Source organism: Carcharhinus amblyrhynchos, chromosome 3 (genome assembly GCF_965287045.1).
Source record: "Carcharhinus amblyrhynchos chromosome 3, sCarAmb.v2.hapA, whole genome shotgun sequence".
Taxonomy (NCBI): Eukaryota; Metazoa; Chordata; class Chondrichthyes; order Carcharhiniformes; family Carcharhinidae; genus Carcharhinus; species Carcharhinus amblyrhynchos.
The window spans coordinates 122,904,105-122,931,818 of NC_137326.1; the positions used below are offsets into that span (position 1 = coordinate 122,904,105).

At 44.8% G+C, this 27,714-nt stretch overlaps 1 protein-coding gene across 8 annotated transcripts in view; it reads right to left on the reverse strand.

The window, feature by feature from the left end:
- Nucleotides 1–27,714, reverse strand: part of LOC145341093 (transcription factor Dp-2-like) — a 194,597-nt gene that overhangs the window by 151,156 nt on the left and 15,727 nt on the right. For 5 of the 8 annotated variants that reach the window (XM_080185936.1, XM_080185935.1, XM_080185933.1 and 2 more), the window contains exon 2: nt 5,196–5,310. The exons of 1 other annotated variant lie outside the window; for it this stretch is intronic. Coding sequence is in view for 5 of the 7 variants with exons in the window: in XM_080185935.1 (XP_080042061.1) it covers nt 5,196–5,207 (12 nt within the window). In the remaining 2 variants the exon portion in view is untranslated. Of the gene's footprint in view, nt 1–5,195; nt 5,311–18,814; nt 18,895–24,063; nt 24,083–27,714 lie in introns of those variants that run through there. 2 more of the 8 variants (XM_080185931.1, XM_080185932.1) reach the window with 2 other exon arrangements.

Consider the following 27,714-nt stretch of genomic DNA (forward strand, 5'->3'; position numbering starts at 1 on the left):
TTGCCAAGTGTCTGCTTAAGGGGGTTTTACTCCCTGTTGACGGATACTCAGTGCTTGATCAAGGAACCCAGCATTGGGAAGGACTTTGGTTGGGAGGGAGGGGGGAGGCTAGGCTGCTGTCCTTGCTTCTGACTCCCCTGTCCCCCTGCCCGCCTCATTGACGAGCCCCTCCCTACATCCCTTGCTCGCCTGTTTCCAGAGATCCAGGCATGATCCCTGTTGATGGCTTTACAGGCAGCAGCCATCATTCCCAGTGCCACTGCCAGCCTCTTATTGGCAAGCAGTTTCTACAGTTGGGATTTCCACCTCAACCTGGCTCTTAGTCATGTGGGAGGCCCAACATTGGAGTCAGAAGCGAGGGGGAGGGGGTGTATTGGAGTTGGTGGTCATCTCCCCACCCCCGCAGTCTCAATGGGGGTGCCCGTCAATGAGGGAACTCTCCACTGCCAACTACCGCACTTACTGGCAATTAAATGACCAATTGACATGCTAGGATGTCTTTATGCTGTCATGCAGGATAAGGAGACCTTCAGTGCTGGGACAGGAACAGGGTCAAGGCCAAGACTAGAGGGGGAGTGATCGATCCCAGAGAGCTAATACCTTGTGAAGAGGAAGCCTTGGTGACTGTGTACAAGCAGGGAGGCCAACCCATTATAGACGAGGACGCTGGCCTAGCCGGCAAGCAGTGATAAGGCTGCTGATGAATCACCTGCACATCAAAACATGCGTAAAACTGGTTTCCTTACAAATTTGGCTTCTCCTCAATATCTTTCTTGTTGTTCTCCACTGGAGGTCATGGCCGTTGCCAAAGATGGCCAAAGCTCACAGTGGAACCGATGATTCCACCACGATGAACACTGAGAACATTCAGAGGATGTGCTGACATCTGTCTCACCCCCGCCCTCCACCAACTCAGTTGCATCACCAGGATTTTGACCCAGCGACAGTGAAGAAATGGCAATATATTTCCAAGCAGTGTTGCTGCACACGCTGTCTTCTTCTTCATATTCCTGTCCCTCTGAGAAGGTTAGCAACTCCTCCATGTCATCCAGTTGCAATTCCTCTACAGTTTGCATTGCAACATTGTGCAATGTACAGAAGATTACAACAATCCTGGACATACTCTGAGGCGAATACTGTAATACGCTACTGGAGAAGACAAGGTATCAGAAGTGCATTTTCAGCAATCCTACAGTATTTTTTTGCTTTATCAATGTCATAAGTAGGCTTACATCAACACTGCAATGAAGTTATTGTGAAAATCCTTTAGCCACCACACTCTGATGCCTGTTTGGGTTCACTGAGGGAGAATTTAGCATGGCCAATCCACCTAGCCAGCACGCCTTTCGGACTGTGGAGGCAAACAGGAGCACCCAGAGGAAACCCATGCAGGGAGAACGTGCAGACTTCACACAGACAGTGACCCAAGCTGGAATCAAACCTATAGCACTAACCACTGTGCCATCATGCCACCCTGCTCTATAGGATTGACGCATGTGTTGCACTGAAACACTCCTTCATGTGGTAATGCATTGGTATCATTAGCCACATTCTCAGAGGACAGTCCTCATCATTCAGGATCCTGCATTTGGACAGGGGTGTTACATAGCTGCTGCAACCAGCAGTTTCATACAATGTATGCAACCAGTTGATTAGAAGGATAGATAAAGGTGCAGCAGTAGATGTCATATACTTGGATTTCCAAAAGGCATGTGGTAAGGTGCCACACAAAAGATAGCACAACTTAAAGGCTCATGGAATTGGGGCCAGTATATTAGCAGTTCTAGATGATTGGTTAACTGACAGGAAGCAGAGAGTAGAGAGAAATGGGGAATTTTTCAGTTGGCAAGCTGAGACCGGTGGAGTTCCACTGGGATCATTGCTGGGGCCTCAGCTACATACAAATCTAAATTAATGATTTAGATAGAGACAGAGAGTAATATATCTCCGTTTGCAGACGATTCAAAGCTAGGTGGCATGGTGACACAATGGTTGGGACTGCTCCCTTACAGCAAGCGCCAGGGACCCAAGTTCAATTCTGGCCTTGGGTGACTGTCTGGAGTTTGCACATTCTCCCAGGTTTTCTCCGGGTGCTCCAGTTTCCTCCCACAGTCCAAAGCTGTACAGGTTAGGTTGATTAGCCATGCTAAATTACCCTTTAGTGTCAGGGGAACTTGCTAGGGTAAATATGTTGGGTTACAGGGATAGAACCTGGGTGAGATAGTAGTCGATGCAGATGTGATGGGCTGCATGGCCTCCTTCTGTACTTTAGAGATTCTAAGTGGAATGCAAGCTGTGAGGAGGACACAAAAGTTGCAAAAATATATAGACAGATTAAGTGAGTAGGCAACAAGATGGCACAAATACACTGTGGGAAAGTGTAAGGTTACTCAGTTTGGTCGTAAGGATAAAAATGCAGAATATATATGAAGGTTGATGGTACGTGTTTTAAACGGACCAAAGCTCTTCAGCAACAATGACCTCTTCTCCTTCCTAGTGCCAGCAGATGATCTATTGTCTTATACTGTTGTGCAACCGGACCACAGTCCTCCTCTGGCAAATTCTCTCCTCCACCACCTGAGGTTTCAAAAATACAGGGTGTATGAGACCCATTGCGAATCCCAGAAAGCTGCAGGCAAACATATGGGCACCTCTGTTCATATCTTCCTTCTTCCAGCAGCTGCATTTGACCAATGGAAATGCACAACCTTCCCAAGGGTCACATCCAGAACTCCTCCCATCCCACAGTGCTATCCTCCCACAACAATCTGATCTGTGCAGCTCAAATTTTCTTTGCAGCCATGCCAATGGATAGGCAAAGTGTGACCCCCCAGCCGTAACCCACCCAACTTCACCCTCCCTCTGCCACCCCCAAGTTTCCTCCCACGTCCCTTGATGCTCCCAAGATTCCCCTGCTCTTTCCCCCCCAATCATCCTGCAGCCTCCAACCATCATCCTCCACACAGAGCCAGTGACCTTCTAAATTTCCATCTCTCAACCTCGACAACCCCCAACCCCCACACCAGCCCCTGGCCCCCTTAACCCCCAACCCACCCTCAGTACGTCTCAGTGCTCCCTCAGAAACCACTGTCATGCCCTACCTACAGCAGGTCCTGCCCTACTTCACTGAATTTTGACCCACTACGTATGGTGCAGCTGCCTCCCTTGGATACACAGGACCAGACCACAATGACAGACCCCGCTCTGTAAACCAGAGCCAGACTCCTTTCAAACATCTCCTTCCTCTCTACCACTGTGTCTTGTTGTACAACCATTTGTTAACTCAACAATTGTTACTCTTGCCAGCTCAACTCTTGTGCCATTTGAGCACCTGATTGTCTTCCTTGCTGCTACCAGACCATCCAGCTTATCCTGGTCACCTCCCCCACACCACTGAATAAGACAAAGATAAAACCTCACCCCGATCCAGAGGTCAGGGAACCAAAGCTCTCAGGAAACTAGAGGCATGAGTGACCAGTACGCTGCTGATTTAATCTCCAGGGTAGGACTTAATATGGTGAAGTCCACACTTAATGAGAATTCAGGGTATGCAAATGCATGGTAAACAGGTTCCCAAGGTTGGACAGAGTGATGCTCATCCCGCCACTGACACGCCACCAACTGAATTCCTCACACTCAACCTGCTGTTGGGAAACCAAGATTTCAACTCCTGCCTAATTAGATCCCCCGGCTCACCTCGTTTCCTGCTCTTTCAAACCCTACTAAATACTGACCTATGTAACATGCACATTATTTAGTGGACTCGAAGCAGACATAATGATGTTAACTGGATCCATGCCAGACGGTGAAGTTAAAGCTGATACACAGCCGCTTTCTTTGCTGGAGGGAATTAATTGATTTAGTTCATAACCAATACTATTCCAACCATCCAGTGTCCCAGCTATCATCATATACAGGGGTACAAAAACACATCATCTGTTTACCAATGTAATGGACATTAAACCTTAACAATGTGATTACCACTATTTCTTAACAATGTCATTGATAAGACATTGGCAAAAGAGAGCGAACCATTCTATCAAAGCAGCATATAATAACCTGTATTTAAATAGCAATGTTAATGTACAAATGTGCCCCATTGTATTTCACAGGCATATTATCAAACATCATGTGACCAAGTAACATCAGAAAATATGAAGATAAGTATCCAAAAGCTTGATCAAAGAGGTAGATTAAAAGTAGCAGTGTGAGAGGTAGGGCAAGATTTGCAGAGAGAATTCCAGAGATTGGGCCTAGGCAGCTGAAAGCATAACTGCCAATGATGAAACTATTAGAATTGGAGATGAGCAAGAAATAGAATTAGAGAAACACAGAGATTCACTCCTAAGTGAGTAGATAAAGAAGACTGCACAGAGTGAAGAAAGAAAAACAATGTTTGTCTATCTACCTGTTATGCAGCAAAGTCAAGAAAATTCATAGAATCCCTACAGTGCAGAAGAGGTCATTCTGCCCATCAAGTCTGCACTGATCATAGTCCCACCCAGGCCACATACCCTCAAACCAGCCATTTAACCTAGCTAGTCCCCCTGACACCAAGGGGCAATTTAGCCTGGCCAATCAGCCTAACCTGCACACCTTTGGAGTGTGGGAGAAAACCGGAGCACCCGGAGGGAACCCACACAGACACAGGGAGAATGTGCAGACGCCACACAGATGGTGACCCAAGGCTGGAATCGAACCCAGGTTCTTGGCGCTGTGAGGCAGCAATGCTAACCACTGAGCCACCGTGCAGCCCCATACAATCAACTCACAATCTCAGGTAAAGCAATCATTTTAAGAGGACTTTTTCCCCCTCTAATAAAGTCATTAAAACCTAGGCAAAACATCATAATAGAGTTTCTGCTGCCACCCAGGGAGGTTTGCTTTTTTATGAGCGTTGTACAACGCAAGTTAATAATGAAGTTGAACTGTAGCCTGAGCAGAACATAAAAGTTGAAAACTTAATTCAGGGTGTTACATTTTAACAAGTAATGTTGCGCAAAGTTTTATGACATAAGGAACGCTATATGGTACACATCATCCTAACTCCTGATAAAAGCTGACCTTAGAATCCTGTTGACGCATGCTTTCTGCCATGTAAAAAAGATCCAGGCAGCTGATTAAAAATATTAGTTCTTCAGCAATACCTATATCTAAACAAGAGCCCAGTTTTCTACAGGTACATTGCCACTTACATGTTTTGCCATTGTACCTGCACCAAGTCAAGTACAGGAGGTCCGAAGTTCTCCCAAGGCCCTCAGACACGAACAAAAGTGATACTTTCAGCGTCTTTTACAGCACCAGGATATCCTGTTGGAAATAAAGTTTTGCTTTAATAATCAATCTAACAATGCTGCAAGCAAAGCCGCTAAAACAGGAATATAGGGCTGGACTTATGCCGAGTCTCTCGGCCTCTAAGATGGCAGCTGAGACCGGATACCGGGATTCCTGACCCCACTCCTGGGATTTCTGCCCTTTAATAAGGAGATTTTCAAAAATAAATCGGAAAGTTATTGACTGTTTTGTTAAAATTTTTTTTACACATTTGACTGTCACTGTGGGATTCATTGGTTCATAGGATTCAATGTGCACAAAGAACAAAGAATAGTACAGCTCAGGAACAGGCCCTTCGGCCCACCAAGTCTGTGCCAGCACAGATGCCTCTCTTAATCTAATAGTTTCTTGCCTCTATGCGGTCCATATCCTTCTATTCGCTGCCTATTCAAGCACCTATCCGGGTGCCTCTTGAATGTTGTTATGTAATCTGCTTCCACCACCTCCTCAGGCAGCGCATTCCAAGCATTCACCACCCTCCGCGAAAAACTTGTCCGTTACATCTCTTTGAAACCTCCCCCCCCCCACCCCCGCCACCCTCTCACCTTCGACCTGTGACCTCGAGTAATTGACCCTTCGACCCTGGGGAAAAGACTCTGGCTGTGATTCTTCCATCCCACTGAGCGAAAAAAAAACTAGCTGGGAGATTCTGGCGTCGGCCGATTCGTGGGATTTGTGTGAGCGTCGGGGTCTCCCTGCGCTGGATTTCTGGCGGCATCTGCTCCATGGTGGAAATCGGCGGGGAGGCGCAAAGACCATTTACATGGACTGAAGAGTCCGGGCCTGCTCGCGTCTCCCACCCTACCAGAGTATTTCACTCCAGTGGGATTACAGTTGCTTCCCACTTTCGGGGAACTCACAGCCCATTCCTGCTGGAGTGAAGCGGGGGGGGGAGCAATCAGGGCCCCCTAGAGAGTTGGGTGATGAGGGGGTGGGGGGGGGGTGGCATCTTCTTTGGCAACGGCACCCTAGTTATGCCAGCCTTCCCAAGGAGCAAAGTACTAATGCCCAAAAGGGGGCACCTTGGCACGGCCCATCGGGCATGGGGCAGTGCCAAGGGGGTAGGGCCTAGGGAAGTGGGGCCCCGTTGCCTCTCTGTATGGGGATCAGCGGGGGAAGCAGGGAGGCTAGGGATCAGGGTGGGCTGAGGAGTGGGGGTGGGGATCAGACTGGGGGGCAGTCAGCCTGCATGGAGGGGTGCGGGAGGGGGTGGAGGGGCTGGAGATCGTGGCAGGCCGGGGAGGAGGGAGGGGGGGTGTCGGTGCTAGGCCCAGGAATGGTTGGGGGTGGCCACTGATCAGGCCATGCAGGGGGTTGGGGAGGCGGAGGGGACCTTTAACAGGTCGGCACATGCGCAGTGGGCTGTTCAGTGCACTGATTTCAGCCTCTCCAGTGGGGACAGACCCCGCCCCCAGAAATTTAATGATATTCACATTGGTGGCTCTACAGTGCACAGAGTGTGGGAGATTCTTCTCCGAATTCCCCCTGAAAAAAACAGCATGAATTACTCCAGTTTTCACACTTATTCAACACTTAGAATTATTTTGGGAGAATTTGCTCTCTGACCATCCATTCTAACCAAGTCTGTCATAATCTTGTAAACTTCGATCAGGTCTCCCCTCCGATGCTTCAATGAAAACAATCCATGTTTGTTCAATCTTTCTCCATTGTCTATATTCTCTAAGCCAGGCAACATTCTGGTAAATCTCTTCTGTATCCCTTCCAATGCATCAACGTCCTTCTGGTAGTGTGGCGACCAGAATTGTACACAATACTCCAAATACGGCCTAACAAAGTCTTATACGGGTGCAACATGTTTTTCCGACCAATGAAGGCCAGCATGCCATATGCCTTCTTGACCATCTTGCCCAGCTGTGCTGCCATTTTCAGGGAACCATGGATCTGCATGCTAGATCCCTCTGTATGCCAATATTTCTAAGGGCTCTACCATTTACTGTGTACTTTCCTTCCAAATCGCATCATCTCATATTTGTCCTGGTTAAATACCATCTGCCATATTTTGGCCCAGGTCTCCAGCTGTATCCTCTGACAATCCTCCTCACTATCTGCTACTCCCCCATTTTTGTGTCATGCAATGGATGAATGAGCATGCAAGTGTCACAGTTTGGCATATCATAGAGACCTACAGAGCAGAAGTAGGCCATTCAGCCCACTGGGTTTGCACTGACCACATTCTCACCCAGGCCCTATCCCCCATAATCCCATGTATTCATCCTCGCTTGTCCACCTGACAATAAAGGGCCAATCCACCTAACCCACACTGTGGGAGGAAACCGGAGCACCCTGAGGAAACCCATGCAGAAACAGGGAGAATTTGCAAACTCCACATGGACAGTTAACCACGCTGGGAATCGAACCCGGGTCCCTGATGCTGTGAGGCAGCAGTGCTAACTACTGTGCCACCATGTCGCCCATGGCATGAGGGGCCACGGGTGCTGGATGAACGGGGTATCTTGGCATGGAGTGCATGAGGGGCTATAAGATAACATGAATGGCACAAGGGTTGTGTGCAGAGGGGTGAGTGATGAGGACTGGGACAAAGTTTCACACCACAAAGGAAGGCCTTTTAAACAGCCCACCTCAGCATCCTGAATCAGCTGGACAGTCTGCAGCCCCCTCTTCCAATGAAAATCCTGTCTTAACAAGGCACTTTCTGCTCAGGCGGGTGGGTTGATTTCCTGACTCCCACTACTCGACTTGAGGTGTCATAAAGGCAAAACATCTCGTAGAGAAGGTACTGTCAACTCTGAAGAAGCTTTCTCTGAGCTGGTGTGAGAATGCTAAATATTAGCTCAATAATTGTGCATTATGTCTGGTATCTTTGGCTGTGGTCGTATTTTACTGTACTCTCTAGATTATTCATTCAGATCAAACCCACACTTTCATGCCATGATTCAAAATTTCCCATCCAGTAAAGCAGCCAGTTACTGCTCTCAAACGTTGCAACCTTAAAAGATGGTCAAGAATGATTAGGCTTTATGCAGATCACAAATATTTAATATTCAAATACAAAATAGTTAATTGTGTATACCAACTGAAGGAATGTCTTTGCAATTATCAAATTGATAATTCCCCATAGTGCAGAAGAAGGCCATTCAGCCCACACCAACAATCCCACCCAGGCCCTATCCCTGTAACCCCATATATTTACCCCACTAATCCCTCTAACTTACACATCCCAGGACACTAAGAGGCAATTTGGCATGGCCAATTAACCTAACCCGCACATCTTTGGACCGTGGGAGGAACCCGGAGCACCCAGAGGAGACACACACAGACACAGGGAGAACGTGCAAACTCCATTCAGACAGTGACCCGAGCCGGGAATCGAACCCAGGTCCCTGGAGCTGCGAAGCAGCAGTGCTAACCACTGTGCCACCCTAACTGACGTACACCATCAGGTTGACTGTGGAGTCACAGATCTTTCCAGGAACTTCTTTTAAAAGTATAAACTTCACAAATGGAATTGATGATAGCCGAGAACTTGAAAGACTGCAATGATATAAAACTGTCGCTGTATCTCTACATTTATAGCCCTGTTTCTGTGGAAACAGCTAAGCATACATTCTTTCTGAAACTGTGCACTATTCATCTCGAAAAATAGAGATGATTTGCTTGTCTGTTCAACTCTTACACCTGAAATCAAAGGCAAAGATGCCTTTGTTCTCATCAGAGGGTTGTGCTATGCTGATATGCCACAATAGCAGCCAATACAGAGCACACCTTCAGCAGCAAGTGGAAACTGTCTCACACCTGTTTGATTTGACCATCAGCACCAGGAAAGCAAATGTCAGAGTCCAGGGTGTTGCCATACTGCCATCTATCAGCACTGGCAATGCAATGCTGGAGGTTTTGATAGTTTCACATATCTAGGCTCCACAATCAGCACCAATCTGTTACTTGATGCTGAAATCAACACACGTCTCGCAAAAGCTGCAGTTGTTACGTCCAAGCTGAATAAGAGATTGTGGAACAACAGCAACCTGATTGAGAACACCAAACTGCCCGTCTACAAAGCCTGTGTCCTCAATACACTCCTCTACAGTGGCACGGCCTAGGCAATATATGCCAGGTGGGAGAAAAGCCAAACAGTTTACACCTTTGTTGTCTCAGACACATCCTCGACATCTCACGGCAGGCAAAGGTCACCAAATCAGAGGTTCTGGAGTGTGCTAATTTCATCAGCAATGCATTCATTGCTGAGCTAATGGTGTAATTGCTGGCTCAGCTATATTCATTGGATGGAACAACAGCCATATACCCAAAGAATTTCTGCATGATAAACTGGCCATTGGAGAGTGGCTCAGTGGGTAGTTCTCTTGGCTAAGAGCCTGAAGGGCCTGGGTTCAAGTCCCACTCAAGACTTGTGCATTACGGAAGAATTCAGCCACCAGTGCAGGTAATGTATTGGTGCCAGTCTCTGGACCAAATAAGTGGGCAGGGTTAGTGGCATCAGGATGTAAAACCCCACATCAAAATCCAACAGAATTGTTTGATACAAAAGGCAATCAACCTGACTGTGGCCAACCCGTGTATCTGGAAAAAGCTGAAAGAGAAAGTAAATACGTCTGACACCTGAATATAGTCAATGGCTGTGAACCAGAGCAGATAATGAAGTGAAAGCAGGGGAAGTGACAGAATTATTTCGATAACAGCAATCTTAAGGCACACTCAGACTACTCTTAACACAAACAGCGCTGGACACCATGCATCCAATGCAAGGTCTTTAATTACTTGTGCACAAAGAGAACATCAGAACATCCCTCCGTCCATTGAAATAGCAAGAGCAGTTCTGACGTTACAGAGAAAGAGCTCAGCAATTATAGTCAATTACAGCAAATCGGGAGCAAGAGATTTTTCACATCTCTGTCATTTTCCACACACATATTTGCCAATTAAATCCTGGCTTTTTGCCCTTTCTCATTCGATGAAAAATTGACATCTGCTAATCTGTCATTTGCATAGCATATCCCCATATCTCGCCTTTGCTATTTGTTATAGAAAAAATCTGGTCTTGCTCACCCTCTGAAGGCCAAAAAGCACAATGTCATGGGGCCTATGCAAAATAGCAGAGACTGACTCCTTTTGAAGGTCAGTAAGCTGATAAACATTTTCCACTGTTGTACAGAGAAGGCATGACATTTTAATTGGAACACTTTAACTTGCGCACAATTTAACTTCCAAACTATGAGACTTCAATCGGAATATTTTAACTTCCACAGAACATCAAGGCAACAGTGACCATAACATTAGGACAAAAATTGAGAAGGACAAGAATATGATAAACACCAGGGCTGTACATTGGAAGAACTTGATTTTGATGGTTGAGAAATGAAATTGGGCACATAAAGTGGACAACAATGATATAGAACAGAAATAGTAAACATTTAAGACACTGTTCTAGAGTTCAAGAAAAACATATTCCTTGAAAAAAGACAAGAACAGCACATCTCTTCAGACTTTTGCAATAGGCAGATAGTGACCACACTCTCCCAGCCCAAGCTTGCAAAAAGACTAAACATAGCATACGATATTACATGCGCTTCCACAATGGTACAACGCTAAAGAAACAATCGCAAGTATGCTCAGAATTTCATCAGTCGGGCTCATACTTGCACTTGCTAAAAGCCATGTATATTTCTACGCAGGGCATTGTCTTTGCAAACAGGGAGAGAATGTCCAGGCACTATGCCTTTTTCAACTAAACAAAAACTTTGGGGACAACTATTCCATGGTACATTCTCCACAGAAACACCTTGACCAATCAGAGGCGACTTGCTGGGTTTGGACTGAATCAAAAGGTTGGGGGACAACTCCCCCCGGTACATTCTCCATGGCAACACCTTTACCAATCAGAGTCCACTCACCAACCCATCTGCACCCTTTTCTCTTGCATTATAAATTGCCTTTGAAATTTGGTATTCTAGCGATCCTGTTCTGGTGAGTGCAAGATGAAAAACTTTGACAGCACATTTCTTTTTCAGCAATTCTCAAATTCAGTGCCACCAAGCAACAAATAATGAATCATTACAGCTCGATAAATTACAGCCAAGAAATTTGTGACTATGCATTAACCTAACAACATGAGAGGTATTAATTTCTACTTCAAATGTGTCCTACAGTCCACAAAAATGTGAAAAATACTAGCAAGCTACTTTATATTAGTCAAATTTATCCCATAATTAGTGCTTCCATTTGCATTTTAATTTCAGTGTGCTAATCCATTATGGTTCAATTCAAAGGGAGGTAAAACCACTATCAAAGACTAGGATCACTGCCAAAAGAACCATCCCAATACTGGTGGTAAGCAGATGGCAACATAACACTACAATGTAGATTCTGGTCATAGTCTTTTTTCTCCCCTTTAATCAGAAGTGGAATTTGATCTCAAAGTTGGCGTTGTGCACCTGGACACCACTGTACAAAGTTTAAACTGCACGGAAACCAATCCAGAACAGTTTTAACACCAGTCTTCACTGCTCAAGAAGTCAAAACAAATACGAACTCTATGGCCGGAATCCTCCAGCTGTTCACGCCTGCGGGATTTTCCAATCCCGCCGTCAGCGCACCCTCACCCGTAGGTCTCCCACCGGCATGGGAATTCCCAACGACAGTGGCAGGACCAGAGAATCCCGCCACTAGCAAACAACACACCGCCTCTTGCCTATACGTGCGATATACATGCACTTTGAGGCCAGAGAATCTCGCTCGATATGTCTGATTGCAAAATTAAATGAACAAAGTCTGGACAATTCTTTACAGATCACAGCAGTAAAATAAAATTGGTTCGCATTTTTAGCCAAGTAGCAGACATTTCTCAACGTCCAGCTAAACACCATGAAGTCTAACACCCATGAAAACAACACACAGGACAAGTGAAACCAAAAGAGAAAACGCTGGAAAATCTCAGCAGGTCTGGCAGCATTTGTAGGGAGGGAAAAGAGCCAGCGTTTTGAATCCAGATGGCCCTTTGTCAAAGCTTTGCGTTTTCTCTTTCGGTTTCGGACTCCAGCATCCGCAGTAATTTGCTTTTGTACAGGACAACTGTTGTGTGGCAATGAGGTACATGACAACCTTAATCATTTTGTATTATAGAGATACAGCTGAAGGAAAAGTGGTCTCATGGTACAGTTACTAAACCAGCAGACAGGAAGAAAATTGAAGTAAGTATTTTTTTAAAATGGCAACAAAGCCCAATAGACAGGTATTGAATTTCAATCACAACATCAAAATCAAAACTTGTCTTTCTAAAGTGTCTTCAACATAGCAAAACATCACAAGGTCATTCCTGGGAACGCCAGCAAACCAAACATGACCTTGAGCCATCTAAGGACAGGTGCCAGGTCAGGTGACCTGAAGCTTGTTCAAAGAGGTGGGTCTTAAATGAGAAAATTGAGGCCGAGAGGTTTCGGAAACTAATTTATGAGTTTATGACAGAATAGTGAGATGGAAAGGCGATGGAGAAGCTGCAAAGAATGATAAAAAGGATAAAAAGAATTGTTTTTATTCATTTGTGTCACTGGCTGGCCAGCATTTATTGCCCATCCCGAGTTGCCCTTGTTCAGAGGGCACTTGAGAGTTAACCACATTGCTGTGGCTCTGAAGTCACACAGAATAGAATCAAGATTGGTTCTTGATTAATAAGGGGATTGGGGATTATGGGGAAAAGACAGGAGAATGGGGATGAGAAAAATATCAGCCATGATGAATGGTGGAGCAGACTTGATAGGCCGAGTGGCCTAATTCTGCTCTTATGTCCTATGGTCTTATAGAATCATATGGTGCAGAAGGAGACAATTCGGCCCATCGAGTCTGCACTGACCACAATCGCGTCTAGGCCCTTTCCCATAACCTCGCATATTTACCCTAGGGTAGTCCCCCGACACTAGGGCCATTTAGCACTGCCAATCCATCTAACGGCACATCTCTGACTGTGGGAGGAAACATGAGCACCCAGAGGAAACCCACACAGACACGGGCAGAACATGTAGACTCCACACAGACAGTGACCCAAGCTGGGAATCGAAACGAACACTGAGGCAGTAGTGCTAACCACTTTGCCATTCATGTAGGCCAGGCCAAGTAAGAACAGCAGATTTCCTTCCCTGAGGGACATTAGTGAACCAGATGGGTTTTTCCAACAATTGACAACAATTTCATGGTCATCAGTAGATTGTTAATTCCAGATACTTTTTATTGAATTCAAATTCCATCATATGCCATGGCAGGATTCAAACCCTGGTCCCCAGAACATTAGCTGAGTTTCTGGATTAGTAGCCAAGCGACAATACTACTAAGCCATTGCCTCCCCTGATAGTTATAACTATCAAGGGAAAACTGAACAACCTGGGGCTCTTTTCCCCAGCAAATAGACAACTGAAGGGTGACACTATAGGTAGATGCAGAGACCAAACCATCTAGTTGAGGCTGTTGAGGCTACTGGCCTTCTTCTTGGCCTGAATCTCTTGGGGATAAGTGACCTCCCTTTTTTATATCGCCATTCCTCGCAGTCGCTGGGTCAAAATCCTGAAATTCCCTCCCTAATGGCAAGTGGACTGCAGCGATTCAAGAACGCAGCTCACCAACACCTTTTGAAGGGTAACTAGGGATGGGCAATAAATGCTGGCCTAGCTAGCGATGCCCATATCCCCCTGAATGAATTGAAAAAAGGAATGATGGCAGTCAACAAGATGTGACCTCGGGTCCCAGAGACTGCGGAAGTGAGTTTACCCGCTCGCCCCCACCCACCCTTTCAGCCCCAGCAGGTGGGGGTAGCTGTGACATCTTTGTGAAATCCAGCCCTGAAAGAGGGGTAGGAAAGATACAGAAACGTAAGTGAGCCAGGGAAAGAATGCGTTGCAATAGCAGAGTAAAGTCATTATATTGTGGGATAATTGCACGCTAATGTTTGTGTGAAATTCTCCAACCACATTTTTGAAGGAGGTTTTAACCTGTAGACAAAAGGAGTCCTAGACTAACGCACAAAGCATTTCTACACTATTATTCAACTAAGTAATTTCCTGGCCCATGCCAAGAATCTTGATTTCAACATGTTGGGGATGACATGTCAGAGCAGAGGAAGAATTATAACAGTATACAAAATTAAAAAGGAAAGATTAGTTTACTGTAATCTGAAAGTTCAAAGGAAACCTGTTGATTGTGCACTGAGAAATCCAAATCACAACCCAAAGCTAAGTAAGCAATTTAAGAGAAAGCATGGCATAACAAATGGAAAAAATAATTTAAAATGCTTTTAAAACTTGACACATTTTAGAAAGAAAGGAATAAATAAGAAGGTGGCTATAGAGACATCAGGTCAGCTATATATACTTCTATAAACTGCTAGCTTTTGATATTTCTACTCCCTTGTCGTCCCATCTGGCCTATGATTGCAGCTTCCCTTACTCAGGTCAGGCAAGGCAGAAGTGTTATGGAATACTCTCCACTTGCTGGATGACTGCTGCTCCAACAACACTCAAACTTTCAACACAACCAGTGGTTAGCATTGCTGCCTCACATCGCCAGGGACCCAGGTTCAATACCAGCCTCAGGTGACCGTCTGTGCTGAGTCTGCACGTTCTCCCCACGTCTGCGTGGGTTTCCTCTGAGGATTTCCTCCCACACTCCAAAGATGTGCGGGGTTAGGTTGATTGGCCATGCTAGTGTCAGGAGATTGGCAGGATAGGGCATGGGTGGGATGGTTGTCGGTGCAGACTCAATGGGCAAAATGGCCTCTTTCTGCACTGTAGTGATACTATGATTCAATCCAGGCTGGAAGCAGCCTGCTTCTCTGCCGTCTCAATCCATCACTTTAAACCTTCACTCTCCCCACCACCAAAGCAACGTGGCAGCATCATGAAGCATCTGCAAGATGCACTGTGGCAATTCATCGAGGCTCCTTCAATAGCATCTTCCATATCCGTGATCACGACAAGTTAGAAAATCAGATGTATCACAGCTTGGGTACGGTTTCTGCTCTGCCCAAGACCACAAGAAACTACAAAGGACTGTGAACGAAGCCCAGTCCATCATACAAACCAGTCCCCCATCCACTGACTCTGTCTACACTTCCCACTGCCTCAGCAGAACAGCCAGCATAATCAAGGACCCCATGCACCCCAGACATTCTCTCTTCCACCTTCTTTCCTTGAGAAAAAGATACAAAAGTCTGAGATCATCACGCACTTCTTCCCTGCTGCCATCAGACTTTTGAATGGACCTGCCTTGTATTGAGTTGATCTTTCTCTGCACCCTATCTGTTACTGCATCATTCCCCTCTCCTTTCCTTCTCTTCTACGTACTCTGTGAACTGTAGATTTTGTCTGTATAGCATGCAAGAAACAACACTTTTCACTGTATCCCGATACACGTGACAAAAATAACTCACATCAAATCAAAATCAAGGGTGGCAGAGGCATGGGAACACTACCACGTGCACGGCTAACTGCAGGCTGGTCAGCTTAACATCCGTAGTTGAGAAAATGCTGGAATCCATCATTAAAGAAGAAATAGCAGGACACTTGGAAAAGAATGGTTCAATCAAGCAGACGCAGCATGGATTCATGAAGGGAAAGTCGTGTTTGATGAATTTGCTGGATTTTTATGAAGATGTAACGAGTGCGGTTGACAGAGGGGAACCGGTGGATGTGGTGTTTTTAGATTTCCAGAAGGCGTTCGATAAGGTGTCTCACAAAAGATTAAGGTACACGGAGTTGGGGGTAAAGTGTTAGCATGGATTGAGGGTTGGCTATCTAACAGGAAGCAGAGAGTTGGAATAAATGGGTGCTTTTCCGATTGGCAGTTGGTGACTAGTGGCGTGCCGCAGGGATCGGTGCTGGGGCCTCACCTGTTTACCATATTCATAGATGATCTGGAAGAGGGGACCGAGTGTAAGGTAACAAAGTTTGCGGATGACACAAAGATGAGTGGGAAAGCGAATTGCGTGGAAGATGCGGAAGGTCTGTAGAGAGATTTAGATCGGCTAAGTGAGTGGGCGAAGATCTGGCAGATGGAGTATAACATTGGCAAGTGTGAGGTTATCCACTTTGGAAGGAATAATAGTAAAATGGACTATTATTTAAATGGTGAAAAATTACAACAAGCTACTGTGCAGAGGGACCTGGGGGTTTTTGTGCATGAATCCCAAAAAGTCAGTTTGCAGGTGCAGCAGGTGATCAAGAAGACAAATGGAATATTGACCTTTATCGCGAGGGGTTTGGAGTATAAAAGCAGGGAGGTCTTGCTGCAATTGTACAAGGTACTGGTGAGGCCGCAACCAGAATACTGTGTGCAATTTTGGTCCCCTTATTTGTGAAAGGATATATTGGCTTTGGAGGGAGTGCAGAGAAGGTTCACCAGGTTGATACTGGAGATGAGGGGGTTAGCTTATGAGGAGAGATTGAGCCTGTACTCATTGAAGTTTAGAAGGCTGAGGGGGGGGATCTTATAGAGACATATAAGATAATGAAGGGGCTAGATAGGGTAGAGGCAGAGAGATTATTTCTACTTAGAAAGGAAACAAGAACTAGAGGACACAGCCTCAAAATAAGGGGAAGTCAATTTAGAACAGAGTTGAGGAGGAACTTCTTCTCTCAGAGGGTAGTGAATCTCTGGAATTCTCTGCCCATTGAAGCAGTGGAGGCTACCTCGTTAAATGTGTTTAAGTCACAGGTAGATAGGTTTCTGATCAATAAGGAAATCAAGGGTTATGGGGAGCAGGCGGGTAAGTGGAACTGAACCACTTTCAGATCAGCCATGATCTTACTGAATGGCAGGGCAAGCTCGAGGGGCTAGATGCCTACTCCTGCTCCTATTTCTTATGTTCTTATGAAAGTTCTCCTCCAGGTCAAACATCATCCCAACCATATTGCTGTTCACTGTTACTGAGTGAAGAGCCTGGAGCTCTGTTCCAAACTGCACTGTGAGTTTACCTACATCTCAGGTGTCACAGTAGTTCAAGAAGGTGACTCAGTACTACCTTCTGTAGAGTAGTTATTGATGGGCAATACATGCTGGCCAAGCCAGCAAGTTCACATCCTGTGAATGAGTAAAAGGAAAACAACCTTAAGTTCTCTTTGAGAGCTGGACAATTTCATCTGCATCTGCCTTCACACTATTAACTGGTTGGTTATGTTAGGTTTTTCACAGTTTCTTAATTCTTACATTCCTGAATTTTCTAATGGAGGTGGTGGGACTGAGTTCCATGTGGGGCGATTTGCTACTGGAAAGGGTTTAATTTTGCGGAAGCAGGGGATAATGCACAGAATACTGGGAGAGATGGCTAGCACTAAAATTAGGAATAGTAAGTTAATAGGTGGGGTCAGAGTCAGAGAGAAAGCAGTACAGCCTAAATCCAGGTTACTGTGCACTTAGTGTAGTAAATAAGATTGGTGAGTTCAAGTGCAGATTGCCATGTGGAAATACATTGCTGTGGCTACACCAGAGATCTTGCTGAAAGAAGGGCTGGACTGGGTGTTGAATACTTCTGGATACAAGATGTTCAGTAAAGATAGAAAAGGAAGAAAAGGAGGAGGAGTGCTGGTATTGATGAAGGAGAGCATTGCAGTGCTGGAAAAAGAGGATATCCTGTGTTTTTGATGGTGGGAGAGGGTTCAAGAACAGAATCTATTTGGCCTAAGCTAAGGGGCAGAAATGGTGCAATTACATTGCTTGGTTCAGGCCACCAACTAGTGGGAAGGATTTAGAAGCACAAATTTGCAAGGAAATTGACGAGGCGCTAACATTATGGGGTATTTATTTTATTTTTATTTATTTATTAGTGTCACAAGTAGGCTTACATTAACATTGCAATGAAGTTACTGTGAAAATCCTCCTGTCACCACATTCTGGCACCTTTTCGGGTACACTGAGGGCGAATTTAGCATGGCCAATGCACCCGGACAACACATTTTTCAGACTGTAGAAGAAAACCAGAGCATCTGGAGGAAACCCATGCAGACACGGGGAGAATGTGCAGATTCCACACAGACAGTGATCCAAGCTGGGAATTGAACCCAAGTCCCTGGCGCCATGAGGCAGCAGTGCTAACCACTGTTCCATCGTGCCACCCCGTTTTGTTGTTATTGGTAGTTGTCATTATTCAAACCTAGATTAGGATAAAGTAATGTAAAGAGCAGAGAAGAGTCTCTGGAAAGTGTTCAGGAAAATTCTCTACAGCATTCTGTTCTCAGTTCAAAGAGGAAGGAGACAACTGCTAGATCTATTTCCACAAGTGGGGTAGATCAAATAAATCATGTGTCAAAGGGGAGAACATTTAGGCAACAGTGATCATTGTATCCGAAGGCTTAGACCGAGTATGGAAAAGGACAAAGAACAATCCAGAGTAAGAATAATTAACTGTGGAAAAGCAATCAAGCTTCAATGGGGTAAGAGTGGATCTGAGCTGAATAAATTAGAGTCAAAGGTTGGTCAGAAAAATGATAACTGAACAATGAACTACCTTCAAAGAAGAGATGATTCAAGCACAGTCAAGGTATATTCCTTCAAAGGGAAAGGTAGGGCAAACAAATCCAGGCCTCCCTGGATGACAAAAGAGAAAGGAATTAAGATAAAGAAGAAAGTCTGTACTTACGACAGGTGGAAACTACAATTGAGATCTAGGCTGAATGTAAAAGGTTCAGAGACAAAGTGAAAAAGCAAATAAGAGAAGCAAAGAGGGAGCATGAAAAGAAACTGGCAGCCAAAATGAAAGAGAATCCTTAGGTCTTTGATCAGCATGAAAATGGTAAAAGTGAAGTGAAAAAAGTAAGGCTGATTGGAGATCAAATTTACACATGATGATGTATACATGGAGGCAGAGAGCAATGAAAAGGTATTAAATGAATACTTTGTACCTGTTATTACAGGGAAGCAGTTGTTACCCCAGCCATGGTGAGAGAGGAGGTAAATCAGGGACTAGAAAGGTTTAAAATTATAAGGAGATGGTACTGGACAAGCTGTCTCTATGTAACATTGATAGAGCACCAGGGCCAGATGAGATGCATCCACAGTTACTGAGGGAAGGCAGGGCAAGGTGGGTCACAGCCATGGGTTGGGAGAAGCTAGAGCCAGACCGAGAGAGAGTGTGCATATGTGAGCGAGACAGTGAGTGAGAGAGAGAGGGCGGGAAGAAGAGAGAGGGAAAGAAAAACAGGATGCTTTTTTGGGCGCAAGACTTCGTCTGAGATGAGAATTCTGCACTCCCAATATTAAATGAATTTGTGAGCAAACGATCAGCATCACTCCTCCCATTCAAAATTACAAAAAGACAAGATTTAAATATTTGTTGAATAAGATAACTTTTAAATTAAAACAAATGTAAACAATAATAAATAGGAAATACTTCTGTAGATTTGTTTTTTATGTGTTTGTATCTATTGTGCAGTAAAAATCCTTTTTAGTGGTAAGTCGCCAAAATAATAAGAATGTTTCTTAGCGGGTTCCTGCCAATACTCTTGGGAGGTCAAAAGGGTTCCGTGACTGAAAAGGTTTGGGAAACCCTGCTGTATTCCAGATGTGGTCTCACCAGTAGTCTAGATCCCTCTGCGTTTCAGAGCTCTGCAATCTGAATAACACGCTTTTATTATTCCGGCCAAAATGGACAATTTCACATTTTCCCACAACATATTCCATTTAGATAGATCTCTGCCCACTCACTAGACCTCTCTCTTTTTGCAGCCTCCTTATGTCATCTTTACAAATTACTTTCCTAGCTATCTGTGTTTTCAACAAATTTGGCAACCATCGCATCCATCCTTCATCCCAGTTATTCTTTTAAATTGTAAACACTTGAAATCCCAACACAGATCCCTGTTATCACTTGTTACATCTTAACAACCTGAAACAGCCCATTTATGCCTAATCTTTACTTCTAGTCAGTCAGCCAGCCAATCGTCTATGCATGCCAACGTGTCAGCTCTGATACCATAAGCTTTTATTTTCCATAAGAACCTTTGATGTGGCACCTTAGCAGATGCCTTCTGGAAATCTAAGTACAGCACATCCACCAGTTCTCCTTCATCCACAGCACATGTTATTTCCTCAAAGAACTCCATTAACATTATAAACATGATTTCCCTTTCCCAAAAACATGTTGGGGTGAATTTTCCCGTCCCACCCACTATGGGAATCAGTGCGGCTGAAGGGTGGACCATGGAAAGGTCCATTGACCTCGGGTGGGATTTTCTGATTTTAGAGTGAGCGCAGCTGGAAAATCCCACCCGTTGTCTCTGCCTCATTACCTTGAATTTATCCAAGTGCCCTGCTATAATTTCTTTAATAATAGCTGCTAACATTTTCACTATGACAGATGTGAGGCCTATACTTTCCTATTTCTAGTTTCCTCCCCTTTTGGACAATGGGGCTACATTTGCTATCTCCCAATCTAATGGGATCTTCCCCGAATGTGGGGAGTTATGGAAAATTAATACCAAAACAGTCATCAGCCACTTCTTTTAAGATCTTAAGATGAAGTCTTAAGGACCCAGGAACTTGTCAGCCCTCAGCTCCTAACATTTACTCAGTACAACCTCTCTGGTGTCTATAATTTTCCTGAGTTCCTTCCTCTCTGCCATTTCCTAATTTATTGCTGCTTTTGGAATGTTACTTGCTTGTATCATCGATAGTGAAGATTAATGCAAAATACCTGTTCAATTCACCTGCTAACTCCTTGCTTTCCATTATCAATTCCCCAGATGTCTTTTCTACAAGACTAATGCTCAGTTTGTTAGCTAATTTCTTAAAAGAAATATTTATAGAAACTTTTACTGTTTTTATATATCTGGCTGTCTTTCTCTCATACGCTATTCCTCTCCCCCCATTAATCTTTAAGTCATCCTTTGGTGTTTTTTATATTCAGTCCAATCTCTGACCCTTCCACATGCTTTTTCTTTAAGTTTGATACTATCTTTAACCTCTATAATTAACCACAGATGATGCCTCCATCCCTTGGACATTTTCTTACTCATTGGAGTGTATCCATTCTGTGTAATCTGAAATATCCCCTTAAATATTTGCCACTGCCTCTCCATAAACCTACCCTTTAACCTAATTTGCCAATTCACTTTAGCCATTTTCATGCCCTCATAATTGCCTTTATTTAAGTTTAAAAGCAGAGTCTCTGACCCACTCCGAGTTCTGAACTCACATGTAAACCGGACTAGGGTAATGACAGCAGATTTTCTTCTCTAAATGACATTAGTGAAGCTGGCTTTCAATTCCAGATCAACTGGATTTAAGGTGCACCAGCTGCCATGGTGGGATTTGAACCCCTGTCCTCAGATCAGTAGCCTGGGCCACTAGGCTACTCATCCAGTGACATCACCACTATGTCACTATCTCCCCTCCTGATCTTCAAGGTGCAGCCCCTGCAGGGGACAATCAGCAACCACAACTGTGGCCCAGAGGCCATTACAGGTGTGGGGTCGGGGGTATGTTCCTTGTGGGTTCAAGCATGGCCCCCACCTTTCCTAACCCGTTGCCCCAGACATGTTTCCAGGACATTGTCAGCTGCCTGTATGCTAATGGAAAATCCCAGCTGGCACAGGAATGGGACCTTAATAGGCCTCATAATTACATTAATTTGATTCCTCAATTGACAATCCGCCAATTGTGGGCATGAGCCGAACCAGTCTCTCTGAGAATGGCTCCAAGTCAGGACTGAGATGCCAAGTCTCAGATCAACCAGCCTCTAACTCTGACTCCAACCTTCTTTGAAAATTCATCATTAAATCTCTATTTCCTAACTTAGCATCCTACAGGGAAGAAGGAGGCCATTCGGCCCATCAAGTCTGCACCGACCACAATCCCACCCAATCTCCCTGACACTAAGGGGCAACTTATCATGGCCAATCAACCTAACCTGCACATCTTTGGACTGTGGGAGGAAACTGAAGCACCCGGACAAAACTCACACAGACACAGGGAGAACATGCAAACTCCACACAGACAGTGACCCAAGCCAGGAATCGAACCCAGGTCCCTGGCACTATGAGGCAGCAATGCTGACTACTGTGCCACCGTGATGCCCACAATTTACTTAGTGTTTTCCATTTAATCTTGGACCATGGATTTTGTCCTTTTGCCTGATTTCTTAAACAAACTCTTTGCAATAGTTTGCGCATCTTGTATGTCACAACTCTTAATCCATCTCACAAACTTTGACTGCACAATTTTACCCTTTCAGCTGAAACGTGGACCATTTACTTGTACAGTGATGGAGCAGTCCAAGGCGACACTGAACAGGATATAGTTGATGATAAATACATACAGTTCCTTAGCACCTCCTGTTGATTGTCGTACCAGCCTTCCCCCTGCGCTAGTGGTCGGCCTCCTTGTAAAACAAGGGGAAAGGTTTGTTCCAATGATCCTCCCCTTCCTTCGTTCCCACCAGTAAAGCCCCACGCTGCAGGAAGGACAGGGAGAAGAAAACCAACTTCTCTCTGGAATACTGAAGCAAAACAGGCGCCAGGTAATGCAAGATGAAATTATGTTCAGAGTACGAAGCACATTTAGCTTAAGCATCTGCCCCATTCTGTTTCAGCCTCAGGGTATTCAGAAAAAAAAGATACAGCTGGAGACAGGGTACTAAATCTGTGTGTAGCGTTCTTAAAAACATAACAACAAACGTCGTTGTGCCACTCGATACCGTGTGTAAAACCTCAGATGAAAACAAAGCTCACATTTTAAAGCATTTTGCATCAGGCATTGTTCGATATTGAGTGCGCAGGCGACACACTCATTCATTACGCAATGGTTCTCATTATGATGGGCTATTAGCAAATAAAATGATTTATTGTCACTGACCCGTAATATTCTCTCTGGAGCAGACAGCGCCAAAATCACTGCTGTTCTCACAACCTCACGAGATGCTGAGAGCAATAGGCAACCAGCACACATTTTGATGAACAGCACACACTGTGTAACCAAGGAATATGAACTTTCTGACCTCACCATCTGCTATTATCTCTCCCGAATCAGAGGGAGGAAGAAAGAAAGATGAGCAGATGGTCACCGAGGCTGGAATAGGAGGCCTCGCCTTCTGCGGAAAGTGGGCTCAATAATGAATGCTGATTTACAAATCACTGATTCTGATGCAGGTTGCGTTATTAGTTTGCATCAGTGGCCTTTAATGTGGCGTTTGGTGTTTACGGAACGCAGTCCAAACAAAAAAAGCCAATCAGAATTAGTGGAAATTCACAGGGAGGCGACTGCATCTCGTCACGGTGGGAGGGGAGGGGGCAGTGTCACAATAAGAAGAAAGAGAACCTACCAACAAGTAATGCCATATCTTTCTCCCAATTACCAATCTTTTCAGCCAACCAAATAAACTGAATCAAGTTGACAAAGGGGGAAATTAAAAGGGGCCAGCTCCCAGAAGGAGGGGAACCGCCCAAAACAAAAGACAAAGTGAAAAAGGGGAAGTTAAAACATCAAATCAAAATGTGATTAAAGGGGTCAATAATGCACCCCAGTCCCTGCGGTGCCCACTGGGCACAGAAGGCATTCCCAATGACCTCCTCCTGTTCCCCAGCAAAACTCAAGTCACAGATAGTAAACACCGGCAAGCGATACTATTTAAACCCCGATTATCAGCCCACCCTTTAAAGCAGATTCAGCAGAAGCAGAACTGTAGTCAGTAATTAATCTGACACTTCGGTTTCACCTTCTAGTCAGAAAAGGTAGGAAATAAGAGACGTTAATTCCGTTTACCCCAGTGGTTTTCATTCGGTGAGGGCTGACAGAGCACTGTGCTCGGATGGTAAAAAGATGCAGACTAGCATATCACACCGAGTGTGTCACTGCCACAAATAGTGGGTGCCAGGTAGACTTGCACCTCAGGAGGCATCAGAAAACTGTTTCTCTAAAGAAACTGAGTCTAGGTTAAGTAGATTAGAGGGCGATCTGGCTTGTGTCATTCTTGGATTTATCCCAGTGGCCAGTTCATAAGCAGCAGAGGTCTGGAGTAGGCTGCCTGCCAATCTAACTCTGGAGGAATAATTTATGATGCAGGGCGCCTGAAGAGTTTCCTCTGTTAAACGAGAGGAATAAAGTCAGATAGAAATTTCACTTTATGGTTTTTTTTCAGGCATTCTGCAATTTGTTCACCAATTCTCTGGCACTATCTTTTTTAACCAACTGTTCACTGGCCAACACACGGCTGCAGGATTCATTCCTCCATTCACTTGTAGGTCTGGGCATTAATCAGTGTGTAATGAGAGGCGCTTTTCGCAGACACTGTGGCCTGCAACAAGTTGCTGAAGCAGGTCGAGGAATCAGCCGCACTGTTTCTTACCAAGTGGAGGAAGTGATGTCAGTTATAAAACGCCTGCATCAGTACACTTAATGTTTTAAAAGAAATCTGAAATGAAAAAAAGGGGACAGGTCTCATCGCAAAATAAAATGCACACATTGGTGAGGCTCCTGATTCCATTATCTCCCCTCGCCAGCTTTTGACAGCAAACCTGCCACCTGTTGTCATTATTCAGGGGCCTTTGCTTCAGCTCAGCACAAAACAAAGCCCAAACGTATCAGCTTCCAATGATCTCAGTACAGCTTTATTCACAACCCGAGAATTTTTATTTCTTGGACTGTGTCCTCTTACTCACATTCCACTGCAACAGTTGCTAGTGATTACAGAATGCACTTCCAGTTCAGTACTTCCCTTGACAGATTTACACAACTGGCTGTTTTCCACTTCTCCTTCAGAGCAAAGCTACATTCCCAACACTGAGGTTTGACACATAAAACAAAATAGCAACTGCGGCATGTGCAAGGAAAATTAAAGTTTGGAGGAAGAGGAAATGAATCATCAGTGAGACACTTTCACTATTAATCCTCTTTAACTCTAACGATTAGAAACTTGTGGGCATGTAGACAGTTGTCAAGAAACTGCAAAGAGACGTGAACGTAGGCCAGTCCATCACTCAAACCAGTCTCCCATCCATTGACTCCATCTACACTTCCCGACTTCTACCACATGAAGGGGTGGCCCGGTGGCACAGTGGTTAGCACTGCTGCCTCACAGTGGCAGGGATCAGGGTTCAATTCCGGCCTCGGGTCACTGTCAGTGCAGAGTTTGCACTTTCTCCCCATGTCTGCGTGGGTTCCTCCCACACTCCAAAGTTGTGCGGGTTAGGTGGGCTGGCCATGCTAAATTGACCCTAGTGTCAGGAGGACTGGCAGGAAAAATGTGTAGGGTTATGGTAATAGGGCCTGGGTGGGATTGTAGTCGGTACAGACTCGATGAGCTGAATGGCCTCCTTCTGTACTGTAGGAGTTCTATGATTCAATGATTCCTGCTGCCTCGGGAAAGCAGCCAGCATCACTAATGACCCCGTGCACCCCGGACATACTCTCCTCCACCTCCTTCTGTCGGGACGAAGGTACAAAAGTCTGAGCAAAAGAGAAGGTGCGATACAGGAAAGATTAAAAGAGAGCCAAAGTGTGTGGCAATGGAATAAGTAATAAGACAAAGTGAAAAACAGGACAAATATGTACAAACAGAAAATAAACAAACATAGGGGAAGAAGTTACAGTCAGAAATCGTTGGACTTAATGTCGAGTTCGGAAAGCTGTAGAAGTGTCTAACTGAAGATTGAGGAACTGTTCCTCGAGCTTCCTATTCCCATAATCCCACATATTTACCCCACTAGTCCCCCTGACACCATGGGGCAATTTAGCATGGCCAATCCTCCTAACCCGCACATCTTTGGAATGTGAAAGGAAACCAGAGAAAACCCATGCAGACACAAGGTGAACATGCAGACACCACACAGACAGTGACCTGGGGCCAGAATTGAATCTGGATCCCTGGTGCTGTGAGGTAGCAATGCTAACCACTGTGCCAACCCAAGTATATGCCAGAACCAGAGACTAGTTAACTTAATACCTCTGTAAAAGATTACTAGGTGGACATATCTAGGTTTAGGCTTATTTATTAGTGTTGCAAGTAGGCTTACATTAACACTGCAATGAAGTTACTGTGAAAATCCCCTAGTTGCCATACTCTGGTGCCTGTTCAGATACACTGAGGGAGAATTTGGCGTGGCCAATGCAGCTAAGCAGCACGTCTTTCAACATGTGGGAGGAAGCCGGAGCACCCAGAGGAAACCCATGCAGATACGGGGAGAACATGCAGCCTCCACACAGGGACCCAAGTTGGGAACCGAACCCAGATACTTGGTGCCGTGAGGCAGCAGTGCTGACCACTGTGCCACCATGCTGCCCATGAGTGTTTAATTGTTTAAAGAAATGTAGGAAACATCAATGAGCACAATCTTCTGCTCTTTATGGCAATAGGATGACATTTGGGAAAAGGCTATAATACACGCTTTTAAACCGGGTCTGTTTTGAACATTTCTCCTTCTCTCTCTCACCCTAAATTCAAATCTGTTAATGACCAGCTATTTCATTGTGACAACTCTAACTGCTGGTATCTAAAGGATGTTCTCTTTCTCCCCCAAACAGGTGCCACTTAAAGTCTCCCATCAAGGACCAAGTCATTAAAGCACATCTTCATTCTTGGTCACTCAATCCACCACACCATACTTACTGCTTTAGTAAGATTGTCACCAAGTTCTGGCTCATCTTCGGATGCTTTCTTCTGCTATTCTTGTTCTACTACTTTCAGGAGCTATGTAATATTTAAAAGATAACTTTCCTAACTGTAGGTATCAACCATATTTCTCAGTTTTAAAAGCAAAAACAGCATGATGAGAAATTGCACTGTGGAGTACGCTCATGTTCTCTCGTCTAACTACTTTCTCCTGCATACTCAGCCTCTTGGACCCTGATTCCCACCAAGCTCATTCACAAGTCTTCATTCTTTGCTGGTTTCCTGACAATGTTATTGTTTGAAAAAGAAAACCTTAAAGCCAAATAAAAACATCTTTTGACAGTAGGGGCATTTTTCAAATCTCAGATAGATCGGAAACATAGAAACATAGAAGATAGGAGCAGGAGGAGGCCATTTGGTCCTTCGAACCTGCTCTGCCATCCATCACGATCATGGCTGATCATCCAACTCAACAGCCTAATCCTGCTTTTTCCCCATAACCTTTGATCCCATTCATCCCAAGTGCTATATCTAGCTGTCTCTCGAATACATGCAATGTTTTATAAACATTGAAAATAAAAGAAATCACCACTTTTAATGGAAATATTTCCTTATGTTATTTTTGTTTGCGTGTGTACTGCACAGGAGGTCATTATACCCAATGGGTCACTGATGGTTAAACATACTAAGATGGCACAGTGGCACAGTGGTTAGCACTGCTGCCTGACAGCGCCAGGGACCCGGGTTCAACTCTAGTCTCGGGTCACTGTCTTTGTGGAGTTTGCGCATTTTCCCTGTGTCTGCGT